General features: G+C 49.5%; 1 protein-coding gene across 1 annotated transcript in view; it reads right to left on the bottom strand.

Moving 5' to 3' along the window:
- ARHGAP39 (Rho GTPase activating protein 39) overlaps positions 1–20,315 on the bottom strand; it is a 190,698-nt gene that overhangs the window by 43,755 nt on the left and 126,628 nt on the right. The window contains 1 exon segment of the mRNA XM_083144972.1: positions 19,148–19,709. Coding sequence (XP_083001098.1) covers positions 19,148–19,709 — 562 coding nt within the window.

The following is a 20,315-nucleotide window of genomic DNA, read 5'->3' as shown; positions in this document are numbered from 1 at the left end:
CGACATACCGGTATAATCTCTGTAACAGGTGTGACCATTACTGTACAATGCTGTGTAACAGGGAGCACTACAGACATACCGGTATAATCCCTGTAACAGGTGTGACCATTACTGTACAGCGCTGTGTAACTGGCAGCACTACAGACATACCGGTACAATCCCTTTAACAGGTGTGACCATTACTGTACAGCGCTGTGTAACAGGGAGCACTACAGACATACCGGTATAATCTCTGTAACAGGTATGACCATTACTGTACAGCGCTGTGTAACTGGGAGCACTACCGACATACTGGTATAATCCCTGTAACAGGTGTGACCATTACTGTACAGCGCTGTGTAAATGGTAGGGTGTCTAGTGCATTTGAAAATTAGGAAAAAAAGTTGACTTTTTATAGGTCAGGGGTTCTATCCCCACCATGGCCCTAACTTAGCCCACACTCAGACCATTATCTGTCTGACAACAAGCAGATTTATGCTCTGCAGGGGGATAAGTAACAAGAGGGGGGGCGGGACAGAACCCCCCCCAGACACTGACTGAGACAACACATATATTGTCAGTAGACTTCTTGTAACACAGCATATTGTGATGTACTACTAATGTCACTAATGTCATAGATGATAGGACAAGGCTACGTTCCCAGACGTTCTGTAATGCAGTTCTGGGAAGCGATAGCAGAGTGATTATGGGTAATGGAATTACACCCAGCACACACATCAGACTGGTTCCCCTACTACACACACAGCCCCTTACCAGGCTAAGCCAGCACAGACTTGAGCACAAGCCCTGCACAGGAACCACGCAGTATAATTATACATATTCACATTATATTACATCAAGAGGTGATGCTGAAACCAGACTTAGCTGACAGCAGCTGGACAGCGGAGTTCTAGCTTTGTAAATTTACAGGGAGGATAACCCCCCTCTTCCTGCAGTGCATATACAGTAGGTAACAATAACACACTTAATTATATTTAAAATTAATAGATTAATAGCATTACTATAGGGTACGTGCTTCCACAATTACACAAGGAATGAGAACAGATTAGTTTACAGAAACCTGAATATCCATACCCCGGGTATAAGCGAGGCCTGGACACTAACACGCTGCTGCCTATTACTGACACACTCCACACCCGGGAGTAAGCGAGGCCTGGACACTAACATGCTGCTGCCTATTACTGACACACTCCGCACCCGGGAGTAGGCGAGGCCCGGACACAAACATGCTGCTGCCTGTTACTGACACACTCCGCACCCGGGAGTAGGCGAGGCCCAGACACTAACATGCTGCTGCCTGTTACTGACACACTCCGCACCCGGGAGTAAGCGAGGCCTGGACACTAACATGCTGCTGCCTATAACTGACACACTCCGCACCCGGGAGTAGGCAAGGCCCGGACACTAACATGCTGCTGCCTGTTACTGACACACTCCGCACCCGGGAGTAGGCGAGGCCCGGACACTAACATGCTGCTGCCTGTTACTGACACACTCCGCACCCGGGAGTAAGCGAGGCCTGGACACTAACATGCTGCTGCCTATAACTGACACACTCCGCACCCGGGAGTAGGCAAGGCCCGGACACTAACATGCTGCTGCCTGTTACTGACACACTCCGCACCCGGGAGTATGCGAGGCCCGGACACTAACATGCTGCTGCCTGTTACTGACACACTCCGCACCCGGGAGTAAGCGAGGCCTGGACACTAACATGCTGCTGCCTATAACTGACACACTCCGCACCCGGGAGTAGACAAGGCCCGGACACTAACATGCTGCTGCCTGTTACTGACACACTCCGCACCCGGGAGTAAGCGAGGCCTGGACACTAACATGCTGCCGCCTGTTACTGACACACTCCGCACCCGGGAGTAAGCGAGGCCCAGACACTAACATGCTGCTGCCTATTACTGACACACTCCGCACCCGGGAGTAGGCGAGGCCCGGACACAAACATGCTGCTGCCTATTACTGACACACTCCGCACCCGGGAGTAGGCGAGGCCTGGACACTAACACGCTGCTGCCTATTACTGACACACTCCGCACCCGGTGTAAGCGAGGCCTGGACACTAACATGCTGCTGCCTATTACTGACAGACTCCGCACCCGGGTGTAAGCGAGGCCTGGACACTAACACGCTGCTGCCTATTACTGACACACTCCGCACCCGGTGTAAGCGAGGCCTGGACACTAACACGCTGCTGCCTATTACTGACAGGCTCCGCACCCAGGAGTAAGCAAGGCCTGAACTAGCATGACAGCACCCGTAGACAAACGGCAAGTACAGGGCGGATGGCGGCTGCTGCAGGTGACTGGCGGGCGCCATGATGGATGCAGATGCCTGGTGATCTGTAAAAGCCCAGAGCACCACAACCAGCACTGGCTCCAGGGGAACACCAAAAGTCCATGCATCCGCCCAGGGAGACTAAGCAGGGGGAGGCACCGCCAGCCTCATGCTGCCCAGGACCAGCAGCATAACCAGCCTACTGGTAAGAGGAAAAAAATGCAACAAACCTATGCTACCTGCCTAATGGCCCATACACACTGGGGGACTTTGAGCTGAAAAACAGCAAGTTTGAGGACGGCTTTGCATAGTGCTACTCCCCCAGCTAACGGCGCCGGGCAGGGGTAAAGCGGCTCAGTGTGTATGCACTGAGCGGCTTTCCCCCCAGCGATGATAGCGGAAGAGGAGGGGCAGGATCCTAGGTAAAAAACTACCTGTCTAAAGTGTAAGGAAGAGAGGGGTAAAGCCATTGTAATGGCTGCCACGAAGGATGAAGAAGGTAAAACCATTATTAGGGAGAAGACCCCAGAGAGTGGCTCTGTTAAAACATAGGGGGTGATTCTGGTTGGTTTGCAAAACCAAACACCTTCTTTAATGGACAAAACCATGCTGCACTGCAGGTGGGGCAGATGTAACATGTGCAGAGAGAGTTAGATTTGGGGGAGTTATTTTGTTTCTGTGCAGGGTAAATACTGGCTGCTGTATTCTTACACTATAAATAGATTTCTGTTTGAACACACGCCACTCAAATGTAACTCTCTCTGCACTTGTTACATCTGCCCCACCTGCAGTGCAGCATGGTTTTGTCCACTAATGAAGAAGTTTGCTTTTGCAAACCAACCAGAATCACCTCCATACTGTAGATACTACTCACATAGAGAAACCTGCAGCCTGTACAGAGCGCTGTGGCTCTACAACAGCAGGAGTGACAGAAGACCCCCCGGAATGAGACCTCAGTCACTGTCTATGACCCAGGGACGGCTGTTCTGGAGACAGTGTCAGTCGCAGGGAGTATTACATACAGTACATATGGTCTAAGCTCTATACAGTCAGACATTTATACTGCTGCTGTACTGTAGACCATGACATGTATAATATAACCCTCACAATGTGTTTGTACCTGTTGCATTGCTGCCAAGCGCATTCAGCTGTTACAAACGTCCCCATTTCTACCTTAAACAGCTTTTCATTTTTGCTACAAATGTACTAGAGCAGCCATTGTCCCCATTGTTATATAACAGCACGAGGAGTGAGTCACTGAGGACTATCATCGCTGCCATAGGAGCCTCTCATCAGTGCCCATCCTCCTAAGCGCTCGCTGTCAGCACCTCCTGTCATCTCACCGTCCACCGTATAAGACCATATCTGAGGATAAAGATCCGGTTACATGCTGCAGAATGTGGAGGTGTCTGATGCAGGTGACTGCAGATGGGCGCTGTACAGTGGTCATGCTGCTGCAGCAGGTGGGAGAACCTTCCCAACCTCTAGCGCTTACTGTGCGTATACTGTGTGGCAATGCCATCACGTTCTCCCTCCAGGCCACAGAGATTCACAGCGATGGCAGAACAACAGGAATCTTCTTCTATACGTGTAATCAGAGACATAGATGGACAGCCGCCATGTCTGACAGAATGCAGTCAGTCATTATTTTAGGCTTTAAGGACCCTATTCTGGTTTCTTTATCTCCCCTGCGCGTTCCCACAGGGGAGCGATGATTAGCAAGTGCACATGAGCTCCCAATTATCCACGACCTCTTTATCTCCCACTTTTTTAACCTTCTTGCCATCACTGAAACCTGGCTGTCCGCATCTGACACTACCTCCCCTGCTGCCCTCTCTTATGGAGGCCTCTCCTTCACACACTCGGTCAGACCGGATGGCCGCCAGGGTGGAGGAGTGGGCATCCTCCTCGCCCCCAACTGCACCTTCCGCGCCATCCCACCTGAGCCCTCCCTCACATTCTCCACCTTTGAGGTACACACTATCCGCCTCTTCTACCCCATTCACCTCCTTGTGGCTGTAATCTACCGCCCCCCTGGCCCCTGCTCCCCTTTCCTTGATAACTTTGCTGCGTGGCTTCCACACTTTCTTGCCTCTGACCTCCCCTCTATCATCCTCGGTGACTTTAACATTCCTATTGACATCAATAATGCTGCCTCCTCTAACCTTCTTGACCTTACCACCTCCTTTGGACTTTCTCAATGGACCTCCACCCCCACTCATAATCTCGGACACTCCCTTGACCTAGTCTTCACCCACCATTGTAATCTCTCTGATTTCTCTAATTCTTCCTTCCCACTCTCTGACCACAATCTGCTCTCTTTCACCCTCTCATCCTCCCCTCTCCCCTCATTGCCCAGACCCACAGTCACCAGACGTAACCTCGGATCTCTTGACCCCACTGTCCTGTCTTCCCTGGAGACTTTCCTCTCTCCTCTCTCAACCATGACTTGCCCCAACCAGGCTGCCTCTTTCTATTACTCTTCTCTCACCTCTGCTCTCGACTCTGTAGCCCCCCTCCACACTGTTCCCCTTCGACGCTCTAAACCACAACCCTGGCACAACAAAATAACTAGATTCTTGCAAAAATGTGCACGCTCTGCTGAACGCCTCTGGAGGAAATCTCACTCTCTGGAAGACTTCCTCCATTTAAATTTTATTCTCTCCTCCTACAGCGCTGCTCTCTCCTATATCAAACAATCTTTCTTCAAATCGCTCATCTCTTCCCATTCCTCCAATCCCCGACGTCTCTTTGATACTTTCAACACTCTACTTCGCCCTGCACCACCCCTCCTCCCTTCATCCCTCACTGCCACTGACTTTGCCTCCTTCTTCCTCTCTAAAATTGAGGTAATCCGACATGATATCTCCTTCCATACCCCCTCTGCTGCCCGCCCACCCACCCCAATCATCCTCCCCCACTCTGTCATCCTTCTGCCCTACTACAGCTGAGGAAGTCCGCTCCATCATCTCATCCTCTCCCCCCTCTACCTGTCCCTTGGACCCTCTCCCCTCCCGTCTCCTCAGTTCCCTCTCCCCCACTGGCTGCTCCCACCTTGCTCACCTCTTTAACCTATCTCTTTCTACTGGCATCTTTCCCTCGCCCTTCAAACACGCTCTGGTCTCGCCTATTCTTAAAAAACCTAACCTGGACCCTTTATCTCCCACAAGCTACCGCCCTATCTCTCTTCTCCCATTTGCCTCTAAAATACTAGAACGGCTGGTTTACAGGCGTCTCACCAGCTACCTGTCTGACCACTCCATCCTAGATCCCCTTCAATCTGGCTTTCGCCCACTTCACTCCACTGAGACTGCCCTAGTGAAAGTCACCAATGACCTGCTGTCAGCCAAATCCAAGGGTCACTTCTCCCTTCTTATCCTTTTGGACCTATCTGCTGCCTTTGACACTGTGGATCACCCTCTCCTCCTCCACACACTCCAAAACATTGGCCTCTCTGGCACAGTCTTCAACTGGTTTTCCTCTTACCTCTTCAACCGTTCCTTCTCAGTCTCTGCCTCTGGCTCTACCTCACCACCTTCTATCCTTCCTGTCGGGGTCCCTCAGGGTTCCGTCCTTGGCCCCATTCTGTTCTCTCTGTACACCTCCTCTCTGGGTGCACTCATTAACTCCTTTGGCTTCCAATATCACCTCTATGCAGATGACACCCAAATCTACCTCTCCTCTCCTGATCTGTCCCCCACTGTTTTCTCTCAAGTTTCCAACTGCCTCGCTGCCATCTCTACCTGGATGTCTGAGCGATTTCTGAAGCTGAATATGGACAAAACCGAACTTATTATCTTTCCCCCACCCAGAGCTATGCCCCCTACTAATATCTCTATCACTGTTAACAACACCATCATCTCCCCTGTTCCCCAACTCCGCTGCCTGGGTGTCACACTTGACTCCTCCCTCTCCTTTGCACCCCACATCCAAGCCCTGGCCCATTCTTGCCGGTTCCAGTTACGCAACATTGCTCGCATCAGGCCCTTTCTCTCACAGAGTGCAACTAAGCTGATCATCCACTCACTGGTCATCTCACGGCTTGACTACTGTAATGCTCTTCTCACTGGCCTCGCTCAATCCCAACTAGCTCCTCTCCAATCTGTCCTCAATGCTGCAGCCAGGCTTATCTTCCTTTCCCGCCGCTCTAACTCTGCTACTCCCCTTCAACAAAATCTGCACTGGCTTCCATTCCCCTACAGAATCCTCTTCAAACACCTCACACTCACATACAGGGCCATCTCTAATTCCATTGCTCCATATATCTCTAACCTCATCTCCATTCATACACCCTCCCGCCCTCTACGGTCAGCTGACAACTGTCGTCTCTCCTCCACTGCTTCCCATGCTAGAGTACAGGACTTTGCCCGTGCTGCACCCCTTCAGTGGAACGCACTCCCTCGCTCCATTAGACTCTCCCCGACCTTGCAAAGCTTCAAACGGGCACTGAAAACTCACCTATTCATCAAAGCGTACCCTTCCACTGCATAAACCAGCTGGTTCTCCGACCCCTGCCTGTTTACATCCTGCTATCTAACCACCACCCCCTCGCTTGCACCTCTTGTAATCTGTCTGTCTCCCCTTCCTACTAGATTGTAAACTCCTCCGAGTAGGGCCCTCTTCCCTCCTGTTGTCAAAGCCCACTTCTCTTCACATTTCACTCACAGCTCTCCTTTACTCCAACACTCAGTGACCATCTTCATATTCATCTCCATCATTGGCCTTAAGCCTCTAGTTGTATGTTGATTGAGTCCTCACTACTTACATTTAAGCTGTAATGTGTATTGAACTGTGGTGCTCTTTATTTGTACTGTATTTTTGTTATTTATTCAATGTTATGCCAAGTTTTGTCTCCCTGTATTGTTCCTTTGTACGGCGCTGCGAAACACTTGTGGCGCCTTATAAATAAAATTATAATAATAATAATAATAATAATTGTGCGAGCGGTTACGGCAAATTGATTATTCACCGGCCGGTCGCACACAACACTGCGGGTGGGGGCATAGGGCGTGGTCGTGCCCATGGAAACTCGGGGGCGGACAGCTGATGTCAGCGGATACCCGCTGCCCACCCTCTTCCCGTACAGGGACCCGCAGATCTAAGACACCAACGAGGTGTCTTAGATCTGCACTGTAGGAATCATTCGATGGTCGACGTGCGGGGAAGGGGCGGGGGTGGTGTTTGTGTTAATAACTCGCAAAGCTGCGATGTAAACCAGAAAAGCCCCCTAAGTAACATGAGTCAGGAGTAGGCAGAAGGGCTGACAGTTTGTGCCACTGATGGCGTTTAAAAGCTGCAGAAATGGCATTTTGCAAGACTGGCAACATGATGACAATCTCAGAATGATGTGAAATGTCAACACTAGGGCTAGCATGTTGTATGGAGGCTTAGGCAATGGGTGGGCAGGACAGGGCGAGGGTATGGGTGGGCAGGACAGGGTTAGGGTGGGCAGGATTAGGGTATGGGTGGGCAAGAAAGGGTTAGGGTATGGGTGGGCAAGACAGGGTTAGGGTATGGGTGGGCAGGGTTAGGGTATGGGTGGGCAGGATTAGGGTATGGGTGGGCAGGACCGGATTAGGGTATGGGTGGGCAGGACAGGATTAGGATATGGGTTGGCAGGACAGGGTGAGGGTATGGGTGGGCAGGACAGGGTGAGGGTGGGCAGGATTAGGGTGAGGGTATGGGTGGGCAGGATTAGGGTGAGGGTATGGGTGGGCAGGACAGGGTGAGGGTATGGGTGGGCAGGACAGGGTGAGGGTATGGGTGGGCAGGATTAGGGTATGGGTGGGCAGGACAGGATTAGGGTATGGGTGGGCAGGACAGGGTGAGGGCATGGGTGGGCAGGACAGGGTTAAGGTATGGGTGGGCAGGACAGGATTAGGGTATGGGTGGGCAGGACAGGATTAGGGTATGGGTGGGCAGGACAGGATTAGGGTATGGGTGGGCAAGACAGGGTGAGGGTATGGGTGGGCAGGATTAGGGTATGGGTGGGCAGGACAGGGTTAAGGTATGGGTGGGCAGGACAGGATTAGGGTATGGGTGGGCAGGACAGGATTAGGGTATGGGTGGGCAGGACAGGATTAGGGTATGGGTGGGCAGGACAGGATTAGGGTATGGGTGGGCAGGATTAGGGTATGGGTGGGCAAGACAGGGTTAGGGTATGGGTGGGCAGGATTAGGGTATGGGTGGGCAGGACAGGATTAGGGTATGGGTGGGCAGGACAGGGTGAGGGTATGGGTGGGCAGGACAGGGTGAGGGTATGGGTGGGCAGGACAGGGTGAGGGTATGGGTGGGCAGGACAGGGTGAGGGTATGGGTGGGCAGGACAGGGTGAGGGTATGGGTGGGCAGGACAGGATTAGGGTATGGGTGGGCAGGACAGGGTGAGGGTATGGGTGGGCAGGACAGGGTGAGGGTATGGGTGGGCAGGACAGGATTAGGGTATGGGTGGGCAGGACAGGGTGAGGGTATGGGTGGGTAGATTAGGGGTAGAAGCCTGGAGAAGTGATAAAGTGGAAGCTGATAATGCACCAGCCAATCCCCACCTAACAAACACATGTTACAGGCTGAGTTTGAAAAATGACAGTTAGGTGCTGATTGGCTGCTGCATGATCACATTCCACTTTATCACTTCTCCGGGCTTAGTACATCTGCCCCTCAGTTGTTCGTTTGGACAGAAAGTCGCATCTGGTCCCCTACGAGAGCATTATTCCTCCCCCACTGATTCTCGCCATTGGTAGCTTGTGCATTGTGCAATATGTATTTGGATTTACCAAAGGAAAGCTGTGCAAGTCGTATCTGTGTATTGTATTGTTGTGGTATGATCATCTCCTGGCAAGGAACTGAATGAGATGTGTGCGTGCGATGTTACTGGCTCCGGCAGCGGAGAAGAAGCAGGTTATGGCAGACTTACAACAGCTCGCAAACCGGACATGGCGAGGGAACGCTGAACTGCCGGCGCCAGGGGACACTGTGTGTCTTATACACGCCTTCTAGGACTTTAATAACCACCCTAGACGCCAATACACACAAATATTGTGATTTCCAAATACAAGGGTGAGATTCAATTATTGGTAATATAATAATTCTTAAAAATAATAAATAAATTAGTTGAATCATTGGAAAAGAACCTGCAATGTACTAAAGGTGAGTTTTATGTAGTGAGATCGGGGTATAGTATATCTGCAGTAATTCCAGGTCATCGGCTGTGGGAGCAGGCTGCTATTTGTATATATTAATGACGCGGTGGGTTTCTGAGTACAGGGGGTAGAATGATGATAGTTTATATATTCAGCCGCTGGAGATTTCAGCTCTGTAAAATGTACCTAATAGAGGTGACACTGGTGACAGGACTCCGTGTCACAGTCACTGCCGAAACCTCTCCTGCCTCTGTATAGGCCTCTCAGGTCCAGATCCCAGCTTAGGGCTGCTAGGACAAAGTAATCCTCCTGTGCTGGCGCTAATCATTCTTACAATTATTATAAACTAGGTGATTCATCGCGCCCTACGGGCGCTCTTCACACCGTCGTATGGGGCTTCGCCCCCTTAACCTGTGAACGCATTTATTGCATGAAATAGTGTTTCTATTTTACTGTGGGTGGGGGATGTGTGCATGTAGTGTTGCCTTGGCTGGGTGCAGGGGTAGTGGTGGTTGAGGGGGTGTGCGTGCCGGAGTGGTGTAGGTGGGTGCCTGAGTACGACAGGTGTGGGAGTTGTAGGTGTTGTTTGTGCGTAGGTGGGGAAGGGTGTCTGTTGGTGGTGGTGTGGGTGGGTGTGCTGTGGGTGGCGGAGCTGCAGGGGTGGGGGTTCTGCATGTGTGTGGTGTAGGGGTGGGTGTGGGTGTGGTGAAGTTGTTTGCGGGATGGTTGGGAACGATGGTGGCGGTGGGGTTTGAGGGGTGGACCTGGGGTTGTCAGGGGTGAAAGACGGGGTGTGGCATGGGTGGGGCAGGGTTGGGTGTGGGCGGTTGTCTTGTTTCCGCAAGTGCATGTGCGGTGGGTGTGTGTATGTGCAGGGGGGGTGGGTGGTGGTGGCTGAGGGTTGGGTGCGAGGGTGGCGTGGGTGGGGTTGTGTGCTTGGGGGTGGTGTGGGTGAGGTTGTGTGCTTGGGGGTGGTGTGGGTGAGGTTGTGTGCTTGGGGGTGGTGTGGGTGAGGTAGTGGCAAGAGGGGGGGGTAATTGGGGTGGTGGAATTACACATGTGGGGGTGCCTTGTGTGGGTGCTGTGGGGTGGTTAGGTGCAGGTGTGCACAGGCTTAGTGATGGACAGTTGCGGTGCTGGTGTGGGAGATGCGGATGGGTTGGTGGGGTGGGTGGGGGAGGGTTGGTTGCATGGTCAGTGGAGTATAGTAGGTCTAGGGTGAGAACAGCAAGGGGCTCCACATTGTAGCACAAACTTGTGGCTCTTATAGCTGCTGTCCCAGTACGCAGTTCAGCAAGACAGATGGCAGCGCTGCTTTGTGTGTCCCCCGTTTTGTCCCTTCTGTGTGTGACAATTGTAGTAGTAGCACAGAAGTGGAGGATTGTGTCCGACAGGGAGCGTCTCTTTTCCAGCGGCACTATAGGTGAATACTGTACTTTCCTGCCTGGGGAACACGCACGCAGATCCACACACATTAGTGCTAGGTTTTGGGGGGTGTTGCCGCTATCTGGAGCCACGCCCCTCAAAGGTTAGAAGGAACGGCTCCATGCAGTGATGAAAGGCAGGTCGGTGCGGGTCCCCCGGGCAGTATTGAAGCGGCGAAGGAGGGCAGGAGCGTGGGCGCAAGTGAGCAACATAAGTCAGCGGGTGTTCCCACTGACAGCAGCGCAGCGCGGTGCACAGTGAGCGGTGGCAGTGAAAGGCTTCCCCCACTTACAGCGGCGGGAGCATATGGGGGTGTGGACTTTACCTGGAGGCATGCCCAATAATCGGTGCAAGGACACGCCTCCAGCGGTGATGTGACGGGACCTGCGTGCGTGTTCCCAGGGCAGGAAAGTACAGTATGGGGTGCTTCACGTATAGTTGTGTGTTTGTGTGCAGATGTGTGCACATCATGCTTCTCTTCTTTGGTGCCCTGCGGCAGCTATAGGGTGTGTGCTCACTCTGTGACTGTGTGTATGACTCCGCCCAGCGTTATACACACACTCCCAGAATGATTATAGCTAAATATATAAGAGAATGTTTCAAAACAAGTAACACATAGTGGTTGAGGTTTAATATTAAACCTTAAAAACTACCTTCAAAGATGTTGTTCTGGTTACACAATTAAATATATATATATATCTAACAATTGGTCAGATCCAATTAGCACGGAAGGTCAGTACTACCGTACCAGACTGATATAGCTGCAGATACCCCCGGGGGGAAAGGGGGGGGGGGAGCGGCCAAGTACCAGAGGAGGGGGGGGAGCGGTCAAGTACCAGAGGAGGGGGGGAGCACCAAAAAGTAACAGGGGCGGGAGGGGGAGCGCTGTAAAGTACCAGGGGAGAAGGGGGGATGCTGTCAAGCACCAGGGGAGGGGGGGGGATGCTGTCAAGTACCAGGGGAGGGGTGGAGTGCTGCCAAGTACCAGAGGACGGGTGGAGTGCTGCCAAGCACCAGGGGAGGGGGGGGGGGGAGGATGCTGTCAAGTACCGGGGGAGAAGGGGGGATGCTGTCAAGCACCAGGGGAGGGGAGGGGGGGGGGGGGGGAGGATGCTGTCAAAAGTACCAGGGGAGGGGTGGAGTGCTGCCAAGTACCAGGGGACGGGTGGAGTGCTGCCAAGTACCAGAGGACAGGTCGAGTGCTGCCAAGTACTAGAGGACGGGTGGAGTGCTGCCAAGTACCAGAGGACGGGTGGAGTGCTGCCAAGTACCAGGGAATGGGTACAAGTTCAATGTGAAAGGTACAAAAACAGTAATTAACCAGTAATAGACCATTTACAACATGCAATGTGAAAGGGGTTTAACTTGCTCTTCTCCTATCCCCCAACGCTCAGAGCGCGTCCTGCGAGAGATACACCGCTGTACAGGACATACTGATCGGGCTGGATGTCACCGCCATGTCTAGCAGCAAACACGTACAAATAGCCGTCAGTAAATTCATCTATCTGCAAGGGGCTATTTCCCTGCAGCAAGTGATACATCTAGTTGCCATCCAATATAAATGACAGACACTTGTATAATGGTATTTCATTAGTCCCAGGAACGGCTCATTAGATTACCTGGAACAGACCATCTCAATAAACTAGTTAAAGTAACTCGGTAATTGACCAATAATCAATTGCAATCTGGGGAATGAAGAGTTCACATAATTCACTTTACACTTGTTTCTCTGCAGACCTGTCCTGGAAATGATCCTGCTCTTACATCGGCAGGTCTGACTGGGAATGTGCGCGGCCAGAACCGTATGTGCTCCTGTATAAAGTGCGCAACACTGCTCTGCATCCCCCAGCAAATACGTATCTGTCACTGGGTTCCACACTCTAATGCACCTACTGAAGATCTGTGGCTCCCAACCTAGGTCCTCAAGCACCCCCAACAGCTTACTTTTTCCAAGCGGCAGGTGCACAGGTGTACTCATTATTCACTGACACATTTTTGAAAAGATAAATAGGTGAAGCCAATTATTTCACTTGTGATTCTGTGACCTGGAAACCGTTAACTGTTGGAGGTCGGAGTTATCGAGGGTGGGAACCACTGTCCAAGATGACCCAACACAGAGAAAGCATGAATTTCCCCTCCACCCCAGATCCGTTCTCCTCACAGTGCAGTAAATAGGTGGTGGTGTGCTCCTGTTACAATATAAAAAGTACCAAAAAACCCTAAATGAAAATCTGTAGTTCCTGTGAGTGGATTGGAGTGAAGCTGTACAACCCTGACCCACAGCCTGTTCCCAGCAGAGGTGGAGATACAGTGGGTGATTCCGGCGAAATTTGCAGCTTTGCGGGTCATTTAAAACACCGCCCACATGAACGCCCATCCCCCAACGCACGCCGATGGTGGGTGACCATGTAAAGTGTCTTAGATCTGTGGGCTCTATGTATGGGAAGCGGGCAGGCAGCTGACACCGCCCCGGTGCATTAACATTGCAATGCCCAGCGTTCTCATGGGCACTGCCCCACGCCCACACTACTAGGTACGAATAAGATGGTGAAATTGCTGTGCCCGCTTGCACTAGGCGGCTGCAACACAGTCGAAACCATCGCTCCACTGTGCGAATGCGCAGGGTATCGTATGAATCAGAATAAGGTCCAATATTCCCATTCTGATAAGTGAAATGTTAAAGCCGGGAAACATAGAAACATAGAATGTGACGGCAGATAAGAACCATTTCCACCATCTAATCTGAACCCTTTTTTTTTTACCCTTCAGGTAATCTCAACCCTTATTTCTGTGTAAGGATATCACTATGCCTATCCCAAGCATGTTTACATTGTTCTACTGTATTTGCCTCTACCACCGCTGATGGGAGGCTATTCCACTTATATACTACTCTTTCTGTGAAGTAATTCTTCCTCACATTTCCCCTGAATCTTCCTCCCAGTTTCAGTTTTTATTACTTCCTTTCCTTTGAAGAAAATTTCCCACCTGTACTATGTTAAAACCCTTGATATATTTGAAGATTTCTATCATGTCCCCCCTTTCCCTTCTCTGCTCCAAACTATACATATTACGATCTTTTAGTCTATCCAGGTAAGTTTTGTGATGTAGGCCATGCACCATTTTAGTTGCCTTCTTTGTACACTCTCCAATGTATTTATATCCTTGTGAAGATATGGTCTCCAGAACTGGACACAGTATTCCAGATGAGGTCGTACCAATGACCTATAAAGTGGCATTATTACGTCTTTTTTTCTGCTACTGATTCCTCTCCCTATGCAACCAAGCATCTGACTAGCCTTCCTCATTGCTTTGCTACATTGCCTCCCTGCCTTTAAGTCACTTGAAATAGTGACTTCTAGATCTCTTTCCATTCCATTATTAGTAGTTTCCATTATAGTACCCTTGATACTATATTGAGCCTTTGGGTTTTTGAGTCCCAAGTGCATCATTTTGCATTTTTTAGCATTAAACTGTAGTTGCCATTCTCTTGACCAATTCTCAAGTTTACTTAGATCATCAGTCATTTGATTTACCCCTCCTGGTGTGTCTACTCTGTTGCATATCTTTGTATCATCTGCAAAAAGGCATACTTTCCCTTCAATACCATTTGCAATGTCACTAACAAAGATATTAAAGAGCACTGGTCCAAGTACAGATCCCTGGGGTACTCCACTGGTAACATGTCCCTCCATAGAATGCACTCCATTTACTACAACTGTCTGTTTCCTATCCTGCAACCAGGTTCTTATCCATTTAGTTGTTTTATAATCCAATCCCACACTTTCAAGTTTATTTAGCAGCCTGCAATGTGGGACAGTGTCAAATGCCTTACTAAAGTCTAGATATGCCACATCTACAGCCCCCCTTCATCTAAAATTTTGGTCACGGAGTCAAAAAAGTCAATGAGACTTGTTTGGCATGATCTCCCTGCAGTAAAACCATGCTGTTTTGGATCCTGTAAATTGTTTAATTTAAGATATTCCACTAATCTTTCTTTTAATAGTGTTTCCATTAATTTCCCTACTATTGATGTAAGGCTTACTGGTCTGTAGTTACTTGCTTCTTCTTTGCTTCCGCTTTTGTGCAGTGGAACTACATCTGCACACACACACACACACACACACACACACACACTCTATACGTGAAGCACCCCATACTTTCCTGCCCAGGGAACATGCACGCAGGTCCCGTCACATCACCGCTGGAGGCGTGCCCTTTCACCGATTATTGGGCATGCCTCCAGGTAACGTCCACACCCCCATACGCTCCCGCCGATCCTGTAAGTTGTTTAATTTAAGATATTCCACTATTTTTTCTTTTAATAGTGTTTCCATTAATTTCCCTACTACTGATGTAAGGCTCACTGGTCTGTAGTTACTTGCTTCTTCTTTGCTTCCACTTTTGTGAAGTGTAACTACATTTGCTCTTTTCCAGTCCTCTGGAACTGCACCTGTATCTAGTGACTGGTTGAATAAATCTGTTAATGGTGCTACCAACACATCTTTTAGTTCTTTTAGTATCAATGGATGCACTCCGTCTGGCCCCATTGATTTATCCACTTTCAGTCTTGAAAGTTCTGTTAGGACTTTCTCCCTAGTAAATGTAGTTCCATCTACCTTATTTTTACGACTGTCCTTGCAACTTAACTGTGGTCCCTTACCTTCTCCTTCTATAGTGAATACGCAGCAAAAGTAATTATTTAGATGATCTGCAATTGCCTTGTCTCCCTCCACCAAATTCTCAGTGTCTGTCCGCAGTCTTATTATTCCTCCATTTGATTTTCACCTTTCACTTATATACTTAAAAAAAGTTTTGTTTCCTTTATCTACCGACTGAGCCATTTTCTCCTCAGCTTGTGCCTTGGCACGCCTGATCACTTTCTTAGCCTCTTTGTGTCTGGCAAGATACACTTCTTTGTCATTATTATTTTGAGTCTGCTTGTATGTCCTAAAGGCCATCTTTTTTGCTTTTACACTAGTTGATACCTCTTTAGTAAACCACACTGGCTTCCTTTTCCTGGTACTTTTCTTAACCCTTTTGATACAAATGTCCGTTGCCTTTAGTATTGCACTTTTTAATTTTTTCCACCTCTCCTGCACTCCTTTCAAGTTCCTCCAATCCGCTAATGAGTCGATTAAACATCTCCCCATTTTTGCAGTCAGCCTTTCTAAAATCCAACACCTTAGTTTTTGTGTGACTGGAGTTGGACCCTGCCTTGATACTAAACCATACTGCTTGATGATCACTGGATCCCAGGTTATCGCCCACATATATGTCTGATATCCTGTCACCATTTGTGAGTATTAAATCTAATATTGAGTCTTTGCGAGTAGGCTCCCTCACCAATTGCTTGAGAGATGCTCCCTGTAGGGAATTTAGAAATTTGCCACTTGTAGATGATCTTGCAAAAGACTCCTCCCAATTCACATCAGGTAGATTAAAGTCTCCCATGATTATAAATTCTCCCTTTAAAGCCATTTTAGTGACATTAAGCAATAGGCTCCTGTCCAAATCCTGCCCCTGGCCTGGTGGCCTATAGATGACCTCAGTACGAATAATGTCCTTCTCCCCCATTTCTATGGTCACCCAAAGGGCCTCAGTTTTTTCTTCAATGTTTTGTATTAAAGTAGCATTTACGCTTTTCTTTACATACATTGCTACCCCTCCTCCGATTCTTCCCATTCTGTCCTTCCTAAATAAATTGTAACCTGGTATAGCTATGTCCCAGCCATGGTTCTCATTACACCATGTCTCTGTGATAGCCACAATGTCTAGGTCATCCCTTGTCATTATTGCAATTAGATCAGGAATTTTGTCTCCTAGGCTTCTAGCGTTTGCACACATCGTTTTAAAAATTTTGCCTGTGCATCTGTTATTCCTAGCCATGTTCAGACAGTACAAAATCGAAGTAAATGATAACTCAGCGGAAGGTATTGCTCCTCCTCCTCCTCCTAGTCCCGGGGGCACAGAAGTTATGGAACTTTTCAGAATAACTAGTGAACATTTTGAAAGAACATATACACACCAAAGCTTTTACTGCCACTACGAATAAAAGGTTCTGTCACTGCATAGCCCACGGCTGTCTCCATGCTCACCGTATACTACAGCCGGCTGCTAGGCTGTGATGTACAGTCATCGGGTGGCACTGCAGCATTATCTGACATACTGTACACCCGGCTGTCTCCATGCTCACCGTATACTACAGCCGACTGCTAGGCTGTGATGTACAGTCATCGGGTGGTGCTGCAGCATTATCTGACATACTGTACACCCGGCTGTCTCCATGCTCACCGTATACTACAGCCGACTGCTATGCTGTGATGTACAGTCAATCTCTTCAACTGATTGTCCACATACTTCAAAAATGATTAAAAATGGTTATAGATTGTATATCCCCCTTACAATAAAAATAATATGAGAAAAAGTGGTTTAAAAAAGTTTTTGATTAGATTGTTCTGGTGTGTATCATATATTTATGGTATTTTCGGTTGTATCATGCACCCCTTATAATTTATTGTTGGGTGTTCTTCTACCTAGTAGGAGAAATATGTATTTAGGTGCTTGCTCTGTTCTTATTATAGGGATTATTTGGCATCAAGTCCTCTTTGATATTTGTTATGGTGACTAATTATTATAGTGTTCACGCTAGGCCAGGGGTTCCCAAACTTTTTTGAATCACGGCACCCCGGAGCATCAGAATTTTTTTCACGGCACCCCTAGGCTAAAACTTTCTCATTGAGGAAGTCAGAAACAAATATTAAGTTGAATAAATTGTGTTTATATCTCATCCTTCGGATCAGTTATGTGGTATTGTACAAAATTGACTTCTGTTTGTCCATAATTTGACTATTATATTGGACATAGATAACTTGAATTGGTCCTGGACCACCAACCCAGGGCACCCCTGCAAGTCCCCCAAGGCACCCCAGATTGCTACGGCACACAGTTTGGGAACCACTGCGCTAGGCTGTTTTAGCGGGGAGCTGCACCCTTGCCCCAAGGGCAAAAAGCGGCCTGCTAGAACAGCCTTCTGCCTGTCCCCGCCAGTGCGCACGGTGAAGTCCAGTGCCAGTGCTTCCCCGGCAGTGACTTCGGCGGCAGCCGGGCCTGCCCCTTTGGACTCCTCCAAGGTATTTCACCTGGGTGGTCATATTCTCACTTTTGCAGAATGGAGATGTGTCCAAATACATCTTGGTTTTATTGTGCCATGTGTAGATAGTGTATGGCTTCCCACACACATTTTTTCATGTGCTGTACCTACAGCTTAGACATTATTACACTGATTCTGATGCTGTAGCTTCATCAACCCACTACAATGTACAATGCTAATCCCCTACTGTATTGTTCTATGTCTATGTTCTAAGCCCACCACCCACTTCTCGTGGCCGACATGACATCTAAGCCCACCACCCACTTCTCGTGGCCGACATGACATCTAAGCCCACCACCCACTTCTCGTGGCCGACATGACATCTAAGCCCACCACCCACTTCTCGTGGCCGACATGACATCTAAGCCCACCACCCACTTCTCGTGGCCGACATGACCCCTAAGCCCACCAGCCACTTCTCGTGGCCGACATGACATCTAAGCCCACCACCCACTTCTCGTGGCCGACATGACCCCTAAGCCCACCACCCACTTCTCGTGGCCGACATGACCCCTAAGCCCACCACCCACTTCTCATGGCCGACATGACCCCTAAGCCCACCACCCACTTCTCGTGGCCATCATGACACCTAAGCCCACCACCCACTCTTTGTGGCATGACATGACACCTAAGCCCACCAGCCACTTCTCGTGGCCGACATGACCCCTAAGCCCACCAACTTCTCGTGGCCGACATGACACCTAAGCCCACCACCCACTTCACGTGGCCGACATGACACCTAAGCCTACCACCCACTCTTTGTGGCATGACATGACACCTAAGCCCACCACCCGCTCCTCGTGGTCGACATGACACTGAAGCCCACCACCCACTCTTTGAGGCATGACATGACTCCTATGCCCACCACCCCACTGCTCATGACAGCAGGAAGCACAATCATACCTAACAAATGAGGAAATAATGAGGGTAATTCACATATTAACAGTATATAGGTTCCATCTGGGACAGACACAGGGATATGCACAGGAAAATGCGCAGCTAGAGTACTGGGTGTAAGACGTGGACAGTATGTGTGGGGAAACATCAGCAGCAGCAGCACAAGGATCCATCCTAGCTACCGTCACTGTAACATAAGCATATGGTAAGTAACAGACACAGACTCTGGACATGTAAATTGCGCCTTACCTTTCGCATCATTCACAGGATCCATGTGCCGGTATATATATCCTTCCAAGTAAGAATGAAACTTAGGAGTAGGTGGAAAAAAGGCCAAACAAATAGTCATGAGTTCCCATCCACGCGCCAGGCTCTCGTAGCGGAAGTTCTCCGTGGTCTGTCTGCACAGCTGTATATACAGCTCGTCCCTCAACCCTTGCATGCTCCACCCTTTGGTGGCAATCTCCAACGCCACGCTAAGCTGGTCCGTCTTTGCCCTCCGGTCCCCCATGTACATTTGGATGAGCTTAAATATTTCACAGGCCTCCTTTTTCACATTGCGGTCACTGGTCATGATCATGGGCTTCTTAATGGACTCGCTGCTCCAAGCCAGCATGTTGGCGATGGAAACCTTGCGTCGGAACAAGCCCTGGGTGTGTTTGTTGAAATGTTTGGAAGCCCAGTTTTCTATATCCGTCTCAGAAGAAGGCTTCCTCAGGGTGAAGGTGGGGAAGACGCAGCTGGAGCTGGGCATCATGTTCCTGTTGTGGCGACTGTTCTCAAACTGGGCACAGGCCCCCAGGTCTTCAGACTAAGAGACAACAGACAGAGACCTCAGTTTACCACATGAGCCGCTGCGCTTCCCATCTCGCGTATCTGCTGCAACTTACTGCAAAACACACTGCGCACGTTAGTGGGGGGGTGACGGGACACATGCAGGCCATGCAAGACTGGGCCGATTGCGTTAGACCGCGGCGCTCCAACTATGTAGTATAGATGGAACGTGTGCACAATGTTGTGACTGTGATAAATCATTGGCATCAGAAGACCTCTATACACAGGTAGATAACGTCTTATGCACCAAATGGTCACTGTAACGGGAGCTACATCCCTGCTCATCTGTAAAGGGAGCTGCCCAGTATCTGAGCGTAACTTTACGTGATTGTCCCAAAGTGTAAACGATGGCCGCTATGTGCAGGATAGACCTGTTATAACCTCTATAAAATGCAGACAATTCCATAACTATACTGCAGATCAATGTATACAGTATACATTAGTACAGGGGTCTTCAACCCGTGGCCCGCAAGTTGTTTTTACTGGCCCGCCAGTTAATGCCGTTTAAAAAAAAAAAAACCTTACGCGCTAGTCCCTTAGCAGTGGGACGCGGCAGAGGTGGATGTGCTGGCTGGGGCGGGAC

This window comes from Crinia signifera, chromosome 5 (genome assembly GCF_055691185.1).
Source record: "Crinia signifera chromosome 5, ASM5569118v1, whole genome shotgun sequence".
NCBI lineage: Eukaryota > Metazoa > Chordata > Amphibia > Anura > Myobatrachidae > Crinia > Crinia signifera.
This window is presented reverse-complemented; position numbering and strand designations above follow the sequence as displayed.